A 16,761-nucleotide genomic window follows, 5' to 3' on the forward strand; every position below is an offset into this window, starting at 1 on the left:
ATACTCATACAATTGGTAGTGGAAATAGCAAGCCATCTATGCTCGTGCCTCATCTGGCTAAAGTAAGGCAAATGTTTACTAAAGTGACTTTGTCTTAAGTTTATAAGTTCAGGACAGTCCACAATGACATGCTCCAAAGTTTCAACAGTTGTTGCATTATTGCAAAAACGACATGCTGAAGATTCCCGCAGGATTTCTTTTCTAAGGGCTTGAATTTCACGGGTAGGACATAAATTAAAACGCATGCGCAACAATGCATTCCGGACGGCAGGAGAAGGAGATTTGCATAAGTAGAAGGCCATGTCTCTGTAACGCTTTGCCGAAAAGACAGATGGATCAAAATCTTTATACTTCAAACGCAGATCTCTAGTGTCAATCCAATCCATCATGTAGAGTTTTTTCTTAGCTCTATCCGGATCGGTAACAAGGGTTTCAATAGAAATGTCTGCATTTAGTAGTATGGTAAGGATGTTTTTTTACCATGTTTTCGGAAACAGATGAGAGGATGACATCAAGTAACTGGCAACTGTAGCTAAAGTTGATTTATCAAGAACAGATAATAAACATTTTCTGAACAGGCTGCATAAGCGCCAGTTATAAATTGCCAAAACTGAGGTCAAACCCACTTCATATCGAATGATCGGGCCTGGAATGCATTGTGGCAGATTTAGAATAGCACGCCAAGATTTTGCTTCCAAAGCATACAAAAGCACCGAATCAATTGCACTGTATGTTTCTAAACCATATAAGATGGTAGGGATGGCATTCCTGATGATCAGGGCAGGTTTAATGGAGAATTTCCCAAATTTAAGCATAATAAGGCGAGTCTGGCGGATTGCTGCGTGAATTTTAACTTCAATTTTCATTAACTGAGATTGAGTGGTCGACGATCCGTCAAATAGGATACTCAGATATGTATAATTGGGAACCACCTCTAGACTTATGTGCTCTATTGCCATATCCCACTCATATCACACCCCTTCTCAAAATACCCCCAGGTCACAATGGACTAGGAATCAGGCTGGTTGGTAAAGGTAATATTTATTTATTTAAAATTCAAATCAAACATGTTTTAATATATGGGGCAGCAATCACCAATGTGGTGACAATACAAATAATAAAGTAGGTAATGCAGTTGAATTCACTTTTTAGCAACACAGAATATAAAAAAACAGAAAAAACAACAGTTTTGGGGTGTTTGAAAGATAGCCCTTAAGTAAAGATTTCCCCCTGCAAATTTCTCAACTCACAAATAAGCAACTCTACCCAGATGTAAGGGGGCAGCAGGTAGTCAGGAATAAAGGACAGTGGACAGGATTTGAATACAATTTTCCCTCCCCCAAACAAGAGAGAAAAACGTTTTTGAAATGTTACACTTTTAAAATGACATTCGGAAATGGCTGTGTAAAAGAATTAAGTGTGCAAAAGTCCTTATATCAAGATAAAGCTCTATGGGAGCAACACTGAAAATATCCTAACAAACAAACTAGAATATGAGCAACAGTACACACTTTGAATCAGAATGGAAGTTTGGCAATAATTGAAATTGGAAATCACATGTGTAAAACCTTTGCGGAAATGCGAATTCCTGCCTAATTTTCACTAAACGGTTTTTAAGAAAAACGGGTCAAATACACTTTTGGTAGGGATGTAGCTAGAAGTCTTAGGTTTAAGTCAGAGTTGAAATTAAGTCTCCCTCTATCAAATTGAGGAAGTTATGCAAGTTTAAATGAGAGGACGTTTTTAGGAAAAGAACAGAAAAACTGAAAATCGGTTTTAAAATGACAGATTGATTTTATTTCAACTAGATTTAATGGCTAAGAAAAAGAATGCCACCTGTGAATCTCCACAGTTACACACGGCCACTTGTAACCCCTCACGCGGCAGATACCCCGTTTTCTTTATGGGAATTACTTTATTTAATCCAAATCACTAATGGCTTATGGTCTAGTAAAACATAAATAAAGAGAAAATCAGCGCTAACACTAGGAATTACAAACAGGGTTGCAAGAATGGTTTTGACAATATTATTGGTTCTTAAGTTAAAGATGGGATAGGTAATAGATTGGGATAGGACAAGGCAAGGCAAATATACTATGGTTTACTATGATTCCTATTGATACTTACAGTCCACTGGACCGTCAAGGGCTCTGGTCATCACGGATCGGGTCTAAGGACATAAGGGCGCAAAGGCGGAATTGGATCACTGGTCTGGCACCTCGGACTGGATTGGATTGGCCCTTCTGGTTGCTTGTCACTGTAGATCAGTGGGATGGCGAGTTTCAGCAGGCAAGCCTTAATGGTAGCAAGCCAGACTGGATCAAAATTATTCCCTTAAGTTTTGCGATTGCTTCAGAATTTGGGCCTAGCTGAAAAAGGAGTTTAGCAATTCTGAGTGCTTGGCTCTGCAAAGAAATCTGGAATCAACGAGATGGAGAATTCAGGAACAAGGCGCCACGCGGAAATCTGAATGGATTCAGGAATCAGTGTGTGTCTGTGTGTTGTGAGGTTCCCTTATTTATCCTGCCAAATAACATCACTCAAGTTTATGCTAGGGCCAGACTTACAACCCACACCCACAAGGCTATGATTGGTCAAAGGCACAGTTCCTGCTTTGCTTATTGCTGGTTGGATGACAAAATGTTTGTCATGTTTTCTGATCTGGAAACCTCCCATAGTTATTGGGACCAAAATTTAACTTTCCCACAAATACATAAAATTACATACTTATGCCCTCTAAGAAAATCGGATACATAAATCACATATTTCGTGGGTCACATTTGCATCCAACTCCCAAATCGGTGGGACCTGGTCTTGTCTTTCTATGGCATTTTGGCAATTTTAATCAGAAAGGTTTGGCCTAACAATTCCTGATTCAGTACACATATGTGCAATCACCCCTAGAACATGGGTACACAATATTAGATTTGCAGCATTAATAGTTTCTATAATTTTTCATAACTTCAGTTCCTTAAGCAGTAAGAAATCCTACCAAGTGTTCAAATGGCTAGCCTAAGTTCAGATTTATATGTATTTATTTTTCACTCGTTTACTTATTCTGGCCAAGTTAAATGTCTAAGTTCAGTGGCAAATAAGCATTTTAAATCCAAAAATCACAAGTCTGTTTTTTTTCTTCCTTCACAAGTGTGAGCAAATGGCAAGTCCATTCAAGTTCAATGAGAAGCCTTTCCCAGCATTCTACCCCTCCCCTGGAAGGATGAGTGTCCAAGCCTTCTATTGGCTTTGCCTGGGGCAAAGACGAATGTCTAATGAGGTCCTTTGTCACGAGTATGCAAGTCCTCCCAACAGGAATTAGCCTTTCCTGCCAGCAGTGAAGTATCAACCTTTCCCAGGCTACAGACTATCAGATCAGAATTATTTTTTTTTAGTTAATTGACTCAAGACTGGGTTTTAACATTAAGTTTTACCTAAATCTTTCATTTAAACATATAAAATGAACACAATTTATAGGTGAGTTTTACACTAGCAATCCTTTGACATTTCTTAAAGAATTAAGCCTTTAAACCAAAACATGCTTTCACAACAGGCGATTTTGCGCTTTCTTCATGGAAAAGCACATTAAACCGAGTTCCTTTAAATCCGATTTTCCTATGACGCACACACTTTATTCAGCATTCTTTCTTCCCTTGAGTGCTGGGATTATTTGCAGTCTGGATACATGTATCCTGCCTTTGTTTAGAGTTTCTCTCTGCACAGCTGATTGTGTTACTTGTTGCAATTTTAGCCACGTTTTTCCCATGGAACATGAAAACAAGGATTCCTGGGCTGCTTTTCATCAGATACATTTTATAGAGCTGTCAGTCAATGAGGCCCGGTTCCTCTGAGCCACACTGGATGATTCTGGGCATTGCAGTACCCTTTTAATCTCAACGATTCAATGGAAATAAATGGATCTAGCGCCAAAAACAGCACTTTTAAAGGTTGCAAAGCTAACATTTTAAAAGGCATTTTCGGTTTTCAGCACAATTCTGCTGCTTTGTTCCATGTTGAATGTGGCAGAACCCACTGGCATGCTGCTGCAGTGATAACTCTGTTTTCACCACCCCTGACTGTGTGTGGCAGGATGTGCCCCTTTTCTGGTTGGGACCCAAACGCAGTTTCAAGATTTTGGCACGCGCTGGAGTCAGCGCATCCATTTTGGGCTGTTTCTTTCACCATTTGTAAAGTGATGCAGGCACATTGGAATGGGTCAAAATATCCCACAGGTCACATTCCGCAGCACTGAAAGAGGAGGGCCAAACACTGATTTCAGGATGCAGTAAAGTGCTAGAGCCAATTAGCGATACAGCACTTAACAGCTGCTTGCAACTTACTCCCCAACACTTCCCTCTGTGGTGCTCCTACCACATATCCCCTCCATCCCTTCTCTCTCTCTCTCTCTCTCTCTGCACTTGCACGTGCTGAATGCTCATAAAGGAGTAGTAGGACGGCCTCTCTCTTTCTTCCTTGTTATATTTGCCTTTCTTGCCAATGTTTCCTCCCCTTTGCCCTGTGGGCACTTTGAAACACAATTTACCTGATGTATAAGCGCCTTACAAATGCACAATAAAATAAATTTAAAAATACCTGAAGGGGAAAACTGGTTACAGAAATACTTCAGTAACGAACGAGAACGAAAAGGGGACGAATTAAAGAATCCTTGAGAAACTGGAATATGAAACCCGCAGAGATACAGAGCACCTGAGAAGGGGAACAAAGGAAGGGCTAGTGTGCCGTAAGGAGATATAAGTAATAGGCAGGTGCATACTGCAACATTTGAACACATTGAGTTAAATGGGGAAAGTACCTCAATAGATCCAGGAGGGTTCACCAGATATTAACCAGATAATAAGTCACTTGTCATACTCCAAATGCGAATACAATACCTGTTCAACAAATGTGGGAGACACCCAGGCACTCACCATTCTTATTTCAGTGAACTATAACAAATGTTTTCTTTGCCTAACAAGCAAATTGAATAAATAAATTTGCGACTGCTGAGCCCCAGTATCTATCACTTTGTTCCAGAAGGATTGTGTAGGGGTGCAAGGACACTAAATGCAGGAGAAATATCCCTTCCATCCGATCAGACTTTTGTTGAACAAGACTGGCCCAGAGGCCCTTGTGGGGAAACCCAATAAGAGTTAAATGTAGACATTTGTTTGGGGAATGAAGTCGGCTACCAGAGCAAATTGAATCCATCTGCTGATCCCTACTGATCTTGTCGTTTTGTTTTCTCTACTGGTAGGGTCAGTTAAAAAGTATAGGTCTGGACAGATTATTTTGGTGAAACATCCAGACGAGCACCTTAACTAGTTGAAAGATAGCAATAGGGTCAGGAAAGGATTTTCTTTTGCAAGTTATATAAACACTGCAATTCAGAACAATGTCTTGCAGTCCTAGTCCTCTTTCTGGCTTACCACAGTAGGTCTCAGATAGTGGCAGGGTGCAGTACTCCTCGACTTGCAAACCAACAAAATAAATCGCCTCTGTTTATCATCAATCTAAATTGAAGTGTGAGCCTGGTTTCTCTGACAATACATTGAGATTTTAATTCTGAATTTGGAATGTGGCAGTTCCCCCCTCTCTCAAAAGAAGTCTCCTCTGTGGGCCTGGTAACCAAGATAGGTCATACAGGTGGAAGCACATTAAGCTACAGAGTGAATTGAATGCTGCATAGTAGGGAGAGGAAGCCCCTTCCACCAGTTCATGGTAAATAGAGAGAAACACTCATCCATGAAGACAGAATATAGAGAGTAACAGAAGGTTGGGAGGTCCGAGTGTGGGTTGAGCACAGAAATGTGTGCTGAAGGACGAAGGAGAGGGTCCAGCGGCCAGAGCAGTCTGTGCCGAACAAATGGAAGAGGAAGGAAAGGAACAGTGTCCAATCCAACGGCTGATGCAATGGCCCCCCCAGCATGCACGACCATAGTGTGCTCTCCCAGACCACCTCCTGCTTATGCACAAGTGGCCAGTTGAAAAGGCAGAACCTAGCAAGAAGAGAGCAACAACTTTGGAGGAAGATCGAGCAGGAGGTGAGGGCCTCAGGCGTGTTCCGAACAGCACTGGTGCAGCAACCATCTCGAGCCCCAGCAATCTACCCCCATGCTTAGTGTCGCTCTTCTTACCTCCCAAACCCTACATGAATAAGAGTGCTCTAATTGCTGTGAATCCAACAGAACTGAAGGGCACTGCAAGATATTGAGGATAGTGCAACTCATTGCGCAATCTGCTCTGCACGCCTCTGCATGCCCTATGACATGTTCACTGTATCAGCATGTGCTGGGAATGGGCATAGATGCAAAAATGTTGCATCTCACTCGCAAGATCACTTGTGTACTGCTGTTAATGGCCCGGCTAGACTCACGTAATGGAGTCTGGAATTTCATGGTTGCACTTTGCAGTACCCACAGCTGCCATTCTTGTTGAGTGCCATCGGGGATAGATGTAGTCGGCAGGGTATATGTTGGGCACGCTTGTACTAAAGTGGTTCCTTCTGGAATGCTGCAAAAGTTATTTAATGAAGAAGTGAAGTGCGTTAATGGTCACTTTCTTAGCATTTCATATAGAAAGAAAACAACTGCAAGGACCACACCTGAAGTGACAGCCTACAGTTCAACAATCCCTGCTGTATGTGAACCAAACCTGTGACAGCAATGAAACTGCTTACTCGATGGTGCTACAGGTGTGTGGCTCAACTGGTGCTTTACTAAAACAAGCCTATTTTTCTCTAAGGAAGAAGCCTTGTCGGAAAAGGCTTTCCCTCGAGTTCTATATAGACGCCCATTATTCCTTTAAGGAACATGTAGCAAAAAAAAAGAAAAAAGCTAAACTGCCAAATATCAGTTTATTCCACCCCGACAAATGAAACCTTCTTTCTACCCCTCCCCCAACTTCCACTCAACTGTTCAAAAGTCCCAGTTCCCTTCTAAAGACTCCAGTAACGCCCATCCTCTATGGCTGTCCCGATGACATAGTCCCAAGGCCATTCTCAATGCTGCTGCTCGCTTATAACTTGTTGGAAGGTAAAAAGGATGAGACTAGCCCCCCTCTCTGACACCGCACTGCAGGCTACCCTGCCTGAGCAGCATTGCTCTACTGGCTCCACCTCAAAGGATCCCCTATGTCACTGGTGCTGCATTAAACCCAATGCCCTACTCGCAAGTCATTGAAGTCTAATTACTGTATATTCACTGCCTACTAGTGCACATTCTGTTACTGGTATGCCCTTTGCAAACTACCCCAAAGGCTCATTCATTAAACTACTTGTTTAATCCATCCATGTACAGCTTGATGTTCCTAGGCCCAAGGTTCTGGGATGAGCATATAGCCTACATAGAATAAAAATCAGAATGATGTTTTTAATGAGTCGGACTCGGTCATTGAACCTTTTATAATGCATTACTGAAATAATACAATTTCTTTAGGTATGTTGCCAAATTGGGCACAATACTATGTATCAGCAGGTCTCTGGCCCCGTGCAGTAACATAATGAATTCTCTAGCTCTTCTTTGCAAGTAGCAGCATGCAAAACTGCACTTATTTGAACTGGTTACCCCAGAGCACTACCAGGTCATATTCAAGCTCCAATGTGCTTAGTTTGGAGAATACCAAAAACAAACAAATAAGCTAAGTTACCATATCTGGATCATTCCAATGGCCTGGGCCAGCGGCAGGCTGGAGAACATCCTGATTCTTTCCATACCACTCGATAATACTCAGGACACTGTCCCACGAGTCCTGAACGTCACCGTAATTCCTCCATGTGTTGCAGATTTCTCCAAGCAGAGTATAATTCACCTGAAACGTGGAAACAAAGAATTTCAGAAAATGAAGTAGCAATTAACTTTCCAATTGTTTTCAGCAGTTCATCAAGCCAGGTTTTCATTTTAGATACCTCGATCAATACTGTGGATTCTGGGGAAGCCAGGTTTAGAGAGCAGGGCTCTCATTTCCATGGCTGTCAATTCCGCAGTTATACCACATCTCTCTGACAATGTGATATTTCCACTCAGAAATATTGTTCCAATTATGGTTTCAATGTATTCTTTCCAAACAAATGTAATGTTTGTAAAGTCTTTTAAAGAATTACTTTTAATTTAAATGTTATCACATTGCTAATCCCAAAATCCTTTTCCCCTTCTTTAAGATCGTTTTACTTCGTTTTTTGGTGCAATTAGATGGGGACGTGTCTGTCCCGTTCAGGTATCCCTGCAACTCCAACCCCAAAATCCAGATTTCCCTTAAAGATAAAAAAAAACAAATATCCAGGACACTTCACTTTCTTGCCTCCAGGTTGTTTTCCATTGCAACATTAATTGTTAAGCACAATGCAGAACTAATGCAGTCTATGAAAGTCAGCCATGGGGAAGAGGGGGGGGGGCTTGGCTATGCGCATTTGGACAGACTCCCATTATGGTCCATACTACTTATGAATACTTACAAAACACTGACTTGGGTCTTCCTCCTTACACTCCCTATGGAGAGGCTTCCTTACATAAATGAGCAGTTAGTGAAGAGGATTGCGGGGGCAGGTTAATATTTGACCACAATTTTATTACAAGGAGTTCTTCTCGCCCACCACGCAGTGCTTGCATAGATAAGGGCAGTCCTCAACTATGTACGGGTTGGCTCTACATTATTTTAACGAATTCGATTACTTCGTAGAAACCTTAAGGGTTCCCAGATATAAATGGAACCTCCTCATTTTTAGCATTCCTCCAAACTTCCATTCTTTGGGCACTAGATTCGAAAAGGTCAGCTGGGCCCCCACAACTTTTACTGTTTCACAATAGTATAATCATCCTATTTATTGCACAGTTTCTAACCAGCTGTACGGTGCTTTTGACAAAAGTGCTTCATAAATTAAAGTTTAAAAAACCCAGGGCTCACCCATATAAAGAATGGCATGACAGACTGGCAATGACAGAGTGACCATTGGATCACCTAATTGAGTGGGGGTCTGCTTCTTTTGTCTCCCAGCCTCCGTGGTTTCCTCGGTCACTGCTAATTCTTTGAGATGCAGTCTCGTACCTTACTTTTAGTAGTAATTCTTAGCATTTATCTCTAAAGCATTAGTAAAGTCCAGTGGGCTGGTTAGCAGTACACATGCACATTATACAACAGTGGCATTTTATCATTCTTTTCCCTGAAACACAAGTTCAGTCACTGCATCCAAAAACGTGACCTTTATTCTTCACATTCCTTCCTTATTTCTACGTGTTCAGGTATATCGCTAATCAGTAGCTGCGGGTCCGCCTTCCTTACAGAGGTCTCATGGAGCCTGTCCCTATATGGGCGCTTGAGCGGCACCTTATATTTAGGAAAGCAGTATTATCCTAGCTCTTCCCTACTAAAGTTGCATTTTTGGGTAAATAACGCGCTATACAGAACAAACTGCATGAAACGCAGGTGGTTACTTAGTGACGGAGAGTTCACATCCATTAAGCTCAACCGGGCCCTATCAAGCAGTAAAAGCCTTAATACGATGCCAGTTAATTAAACAAGTGGGGTTTTTGTGCCTTCCGAAAGTTGGTAAACGCCAAAATGCTATGAATGTCCATAACCTGGGAGCGTAAACCGAAATACGCCCATTATCCCTAAAAATGAATCTAGAGGACAGACGGGGTCACCCACAGGAATTTTTCAGAGGAACGTAAAGGGCGAGTGGGCTCATAGCGAGTGAAGCTCAGAGATATTGAGGTGCAACATTATGTACACATTCGAAAACCAGACAAAGGATGATGGGCAGCCAGTGCAAAGATCTCTGCAGTATAAATCGTACTGCCGCGTTCTCAAGATGCCTCAGGTGTCCTCCACGATACCTGCAAGCAGGCCGTTACCGTAATCCAGTCTGGAGTTGATCAGAGCTCCCACCACAGGCGGCAGTTGCTTGGAGCTGGCTGCCCTGGCCAATGCAGTATATACTATGGATTTTCTTGTAGCATCAAAGGGCCAAAAAAAGAGCAGGGTTCGAAAATGCCAGGAGCTGGGAGCTACTTAGCTACTGGTTAAAGCCAAAGGGAACCTGGTTAGCTTGAAATGAAGCGTTACCATGAGCTACTTGTGACTCCCCAGCCAAGTTATGCCATACAAACAGCTATGTGACATTACTATGTATGTTGGGGAATGTGTATAAACGATAATAAAGGACACACTCAAGGGACATTAAAGGGATAGTCCAGTAAAAAATGTTATTTAAAAAATAGATAGGCAATATCAAAAAAATAATTCTAGCACTATTTTTTTTTAAACTTCCTATGGAAAATTTTGAGCTATTCAAGCTCAAAATTCGCAAAAGCAAGCACATGGGCGCATCCATTTTGTGAAATGGATGCCCGCCTGTGCTGACTTTTGCGGCACTAATTAAGGAAAAGCCAGCCAGCTGTAGCAAACAAAAGCTACTGCTGGGTGGCTTTTCCTTCATTGGTGCCGGGACTCGGAGGACGCGGACCGGAGACCAGAGCAGGAAAGCTGCAGCTGAATCTCGGTAAGTGCTATTTATTTTTTTTTAAAAATAAGCACTTGCTGCGGTTTTTTTTCTAAGTAACTTAGAAAGAAAACTGCAGCTTTAAAAACATTGTATTTATGTTTGCGGTCGCTTTTGAAGCGACCGCAAATATAAATACAACGTTGTGTTTGAAAACGCTGCGGTTTTTCTTTCCGAGTTTCTCAGGCTCGGATGAGCCTGAGAAACTCGGAAAGAAAAACCGCAGCATTTTCAAACACAACCGCATTGTGTTTCTGCCTGCTGTGGCTATCACTTTGGGTCTGGAGCACCGGAGACCCAAAGTGAAAGCCAAGGCAGGCAGAAACACAACACGGTTGTGTTTACATGCCGCTGTGTTTCTCCCTACAGCTGATTTCCCATTTGGGGCTCTTGGGCTCCCCACGGGGGGCCCGAGAGCCCCAAATGGGAAATGCTAAATGCTGCAGTGTTTGTGCCTAAATCTGCCTTCCCATTTGGGGCTCTCGGGGCCCCCCGTGGGGAGCCCGAGAGCCCCAAATGGGGAAGCAGATTTAGGCAGAAACACAACCGTGTTGTGTTTCTGCCTGCCTTGGCTTTCACTTTGGGTCTCCGGTGCTCCCCTTGGGGAGCACCGGAGACCCAAAGTGATAGCCACAGCAGGCAGAAACACAACGCGGTTGTGTTTGAAGGAGCCTGAGAAACTCGGAAAGAAAAACCGCAGCGTTTTCAAACACAACGTTGTATTTATGTTTGCGGTTTTCAAACACAACGTTGTATTTATGTTTGCGGTCGCTTCAAAAGCGACCGCAAACATAAATACGTTTTTAAAGCTGCGGTTTTATTTCTAAGTTTTCCGGGCTCCTCCAGCCCGGAAAACTTAGAAAAAAAACCGCAGCTAGTGCTTATTTTTTTAAAAAAAAATAAATAGCACTTACCGAGATTCAGCTGCAGCTTTCCTGCTCTGGTCTCCGGTCCGCGTCCTTTGAGTCCCGGCACCAATGAAGGAAAAGCCACCCAGCGGTAGCTTTTGTTTACTACAGCTGGCTGGCTTTTCCTTCATTAGTGCCGCAAAAGCAAAAGCCAGCACAGGCGGGCATCCATTTCACAAAATGGATGCGCCCATGTGCTTGCTTTTGCGAATTTTGAGCTTGAATAGCTCAAAATTTTCCATAGGAAGTTTAAAAAAAAAAAATAGTGCTAGTATTTTTTTTTTTATATTGCCTATCTATTTTTTAAATAAAATTTTTTACTGGACTATCCTTTTAAGTATTTTGGATACTGTACAAAAAAGTTAGTTTGCATCTTACACACAAGTAAGATTTGCTGTGGTAGCTCCTGGTTCCGAGATGTAGCTCCTGCCTAGCCTAACGATACCCACGAGCTGCTTTTGGCAGCTGTTCAATAAATGCTAATTTAGACCCCTGAAGTCAATTGTGCACTTTACAAGTGACAGAAAACAAAATACAAGTATAACAGATTTTAAAGCAGCAATTTTAAAAAGTAGAAAATCTAATTTACAGGCATTACAGAGTATCAAACATTTTCAACTTCTGATGATTTAAATGATGCGAGTGCACCAGGCATGGCATTCCAGGCCAGCAGTAGGATAAGGCTCTAGTCATGGAGTGCAGAAACGTATGTATGAATGTCCTAAAAGGAGAGGGTAACTGCCCAGCAAGATCACTGCTTTGGACAAATAGGATTAATGCCACTGAACCAGAACACATCCCCCGTGGCCTAGTAACGCTTACACACCCGAAATACCGTAGGAAAAGGGCAGTTTGTGGATAAGCTAGGTGGTGACCCATTAAGAAATGTTCATCCCCACGAGGGCTCTTAAGTATCTAGGGGGGTTGCATCCTCTGGTTTGGGAGTGTCACTGTGCCATCTGGTGATCAAAAGAGGCGGATGGTTGGGCTAGGGTGCTTGGGTGGAGGCTGGTTGGCCCTAGTTAATGTTTTACGTTATATGTTTTCTTGTGCATTATAACTGGTAATGTGGAAAAAAATTCAATAAATTCAGTTTTATTAAAAAACAATAAGTGGATTAATCCATCCTCTCTGAGAAAGAGAAAAGCTGAATAAGCCATCCAGCTAAGGTTGGTGCTCACGTTGATGCTCAGAACAGCGAGTTTCCAAAAAAACATTTGTTGGAGGTACTTGTAGGTATAATAATGATTCATCAAAAGAGTTCATAATTAATTGTTACGTCACAATTAGTTTATTCTGTTGTGGTATATGCATACCAAACGTATTTACTTTCATAGTTTTTGCTTCATATACCATATACTTAAAGCCATCCTAGTTGACTGCAGAGTTAATGTGGTCGAATGTGCCTATGCATTTCGGGGTCTCGCTCCTTCGTCAGGGCCTGAACCACATTCTGTATCTACATTAACATCATCAAACCATGATTCAAATACCAATTCGGATTCAAAAATACATTCACATTCGGAGTCAAAAATTAATTAGAATAGCATTACATACCGATCAGTCCGTAAGGTTGTATGGTGAGACATAGGGATAAAAAACCACAAATACACTTCCGTAAGAAATGTGTCAATTGCAGAAGTTCACACGAAATCATGATTTCAATAAGATCAAAAGAAATTGAAGAGTCAAGAAAATAAAAGGTACACATGGACACTGTACCCGTCAGTCAACGATTTAGCATCTAAAAAAGTTCAAAATATGGAAAGAATGAGTAACTATATATGTATTTGCTTATGTGAAGCACTGCTTATGAAAAAATAATCCATCCTCTCACCATAAGCAAAAGCAATTTAGAGCGTACTGGGGCCTCATACAATATCGACTGAACTAACAATTGTGAACAACTATTTAATATTGAAGGAAGTAAAATATTGCTACGTTATGGACCAACTGTGACAACAAACACCCATTGGCCACCCAAGCCCCGTTGGCTTCCACCATAAGCGCTTCAACACATTAATAGATCTTCAGCTGTCCCAGGTCAGGGGTTAGATTTTCAGCCAGTCCCAACATTTAACGTCACGTAACTCGATTCTTGCATTTGCCATAATAGTCCTAATTACAGATGATGGTCGATATGTACTGGTATACAAAAAATACCAAGAAAACCAGGTTTGTGTGAACATCTCACACCAGACATGGGGCAACTTGCGATATATGCAACGTGGCCTGCCTACAAATCATGCATTTCCAAGTTGGGTCTGAATAAAATTAATGCATCCTTGCCTGCTCGTTTCTTGCAAGCAAGGCACAAGCAAAAGGTTTCTAAGTGTGAAAACTAAGCTTATGCTATACAGCTTGGAAGAGTATCCAATCCAGTACTAAACACTCATAGGATCATAACTCCCAGGTTCTTTATCGAGATGTGTGCAACTGGTCACAAAGAACATCAATTTGTTGTAATTGTACAAGGATCAACATTGCCTGCTTTAAGCCTAGAAGAGTTTGGTTAGACTCCACAGAACAACTAGTGCCATACACACATACCTATGCAACACTAACTCTAGGTGTTTGGGAATGTGTAAAAATAAATAAAAAAGTGCGTTAGGATACATGTAGAAGATACTTAAAGCATTAAGCTTTGAAAACCCAGCGAGAGGACAGTACTGGGCTTTACGGACCCTGAAGGCAGAGTTAAAGGCCTGGCACAGTGAGGGCATTTAGTTTACAGGCCCATAATGTCTGGTAATGTTGGTAGTCTGTAAAAGCCATTATAACGTGTGTCACTCCTGATACTGTGATAAATCCAGCAATGATTGTCACCTCTCCCCAATGGGGAGCCACCCCCTTTGGGACAAGGGAGATGAGCTTGCCAACACCCCCTAAGGGACAGGGTAAGCAGGATCCCTCTGGACTTGACTCCCCTTTATGGGGCAGAGACCAAGATAGGGATACATGTCCCCATCCCTATCACTAACACCTTTATAGGGTATCTAAGGACTAGGGTTTGTAACGAACACATACAGCCTTTTGTAATGGCTGATTTGGCTTCTGACCTTACCTGTTCACAATCTCCTCCTGTGAAGACTTATGGGGTGGGGAGGGGAGCCAGAGAGGCTGCAAGAACGAGGAAGGAGAGACTGGGAGGCCAACATGGAGCCCAGCTGAGAAGTTTCATAAGTGACTCTGTGCCGAGCGAGCTGCGTGACTGAAGACTAACCTCAGCAGACCGATGCAGATCCCAGTTGAGTCGTTTATGCGGCTCCGTTCTCCGAGGAGAACTGAAGAGATCCAACGCCCCTCCCGAGGATCACCGCTCGACACAATCAGGTATGCAGTGGCTCAGCTTGAGAGGGAAGCAGAAGAAAAGAGGAGAACAATGGAAAGAAAGAATGCCACAGAGTGGGCGAGAGAGATAGCGCAACCAAGAGTGGGGAGTGAAAAGGAGAAGAGCCCCAGTGTAGGGTAGAGGCTGAGCGAACCCCTAGGAAGGAGAGAAAAAGACACATCATCCCAAAGATAGGAAAAGAGACACAGAAAGAGGCCTGTGCTGGGTCCTCTGGAAATTAGTCCAGTCCACCGAAAATTGGTTATTGTTTTGAAATTAAACTATGGGCACACAGCATTACTAAAAAGGACAGGGTGGGGGAGGGCCAGATGCCATCAGCCAGCGCTTCCAGCCCACAGTTCCAAACAGTCTTGCTTTCGGTTGTTATATCTTATTGAAAGATAGGGAAAGTTTGTAAATTAGAAAAGGATTCCAGGTGGAGGGCTGGTGTATTTAGATTTTACATTTTAACGAGCACCCTTGAGACTTTCTATTATAGAGTAGGACATATCTTAGGAAATTATTTTGATTGACATAAATAAAGACCCTTGAAACAATGGCTGGTAGTCAGAGTCCCGTTTTTGACCTGCCACAATACTTCAATATCTGGTTACACATTATGTGGTCCCCTAGATGTTGGACTTAAAACTCCCATGATCCTTAGCCAGCATAGTCAATAGTGAAGGGTCAAGAGTAGTACTCAAAAACATACAGTGAGCCATCTAATGGGTAACCATGGTGTATATAGTATATCCAATTAAAGAACTCAAGTAGCAAGTAGTGATTGGCCCACAATATGCACTGCTCATGCGGACACATGTGTGTCAGTAGATTTACATTACCTGTAACATTACCATTGTTCATGCCACTTGTGATGTCATGTGTGTCAGAATGATCAGTGCATGGTGGGGCCGTGTGTTATAGTTGTATAGCTTACCAAATCTGATGAATTCCTATGTTTTTTCAATGTTGCCTTGAAATTAACATCCTTTTAAAGACATCTAACTGAAAGTTAAAGTTTTTATTGGGAAGTTGAACTAGAACGTCCCCATATAGAGTCCGTGGGCCACAAGCCATGGCCTGCAGCTACAGCTATTGGCCAGACTGCCCGGGGCATGCCGTAAAATTGGCTTTCCATATGAATAACTGGTCCATGGGCCACTAGCCTTGGCCAATAGCTACATTCCCCAGGGCATGGCCTTCAGCCTTGTTCAAGGCCCCACCCACAGTATACAACATGCCCATAATGGGTTCATAGGCCAGTGCCCATGACCAGCAGCCATGTAAAGTGGCTCGATTGCGTGGTGCATGGCTGCTTTTCCTATGGATAACTTGTCACGGGCCACATTCTGCAGGCCCCACCCTAACCAATGTCCCCATAACTGGTCTGTGGATCAATAGCCATGGCCCGATTGCCCATGGCATGCCAAAGACGATTCACTGGGCAATCACACCAAGTTATATGCTGACCAAAATTGGCGATTCTCATGGATAACAGGCCGGAGAACCTAGCCAGCACGATAGGCCAATGACAACAATGATCATGCTTTTCCAAAGCAATCACAATCCTAACTATGGGCCAGTCATGAAAAAAACCTTTTAAAGGGGCATTGCATATTTGGAGTTTGACATAGCCCAGATTAACCAGAAAGTAACAAAACAATAAACATAGTTAAATATTGCCATCTAAAAGGAAACAACAAAAGCTCTGTTGGTAGTACACATTAAACATAGCAAGAGGGCGCTAGAGGGCCATCCAAGATGGCCGCCTTGGCTTGAGCTCCCGCAATTGCCCCGCATCAATCCTTAATAATCCTGCTGTTTTCCGCACTGCACAGCCCCAATCCCTCGCCTCCTGTCTCCCTGATCTGCCCAGCTGCCTGCCAGTGTTTTTCCGATGAGAATCGGCCTCTCCATGCCTGCTCGGGTCCCCTGAGGCCTTGGGTCTGAGCCCTACACTGCTTGCCCGCCGGAGCAAAGAACGCTGCAGCCCACATCCAGCCGACGGACCGCGGGTGCCTGCGCCGCGCCGC

The 16,761-nt window shown here is 42.8% G+C and overlaps 1 protein-coding gene across 2 annotated transcripts in view; it reads right to left on the minus strand.

The window, feature by feature from the left end:
* LOC138569641 (alpha-N-acetylgalactosaminidase-like) overlaps window positions 1-16,761 on the minus strand; it is a 358,057-nt gene that overhangs the window by 154,187 nt on the left and 187,109 nt on the right. For both annotated transcript variants that reach the window (XM_069647792.1, XM_069647791.1), the window contains exon 6: window positions 7,639-7,800. In XM_069647792.1, the coding sequence (XP_069503893.1) occupies window positions 7,639-7,800 (162 nt within the window). The remainder of the gene's footprint in view (window positions 1-7,638; window positions 7,801-16,761) is intronic.

Source organism: Ambystoma mexicanum, chromosome 2q (genome assembly GCF_040938575.1).
Source record: "Ambystoma mexicanum isolate Mex_15411 chromosome 2q, UKY_AmexF1_1, whole genome shotgun sequence".
NCBI lineage: Eukaryota > Metazoa > Chordata > Amphibia > Caudata > Ambystomatidae > Ambystoma > Ambystoma mexicanum.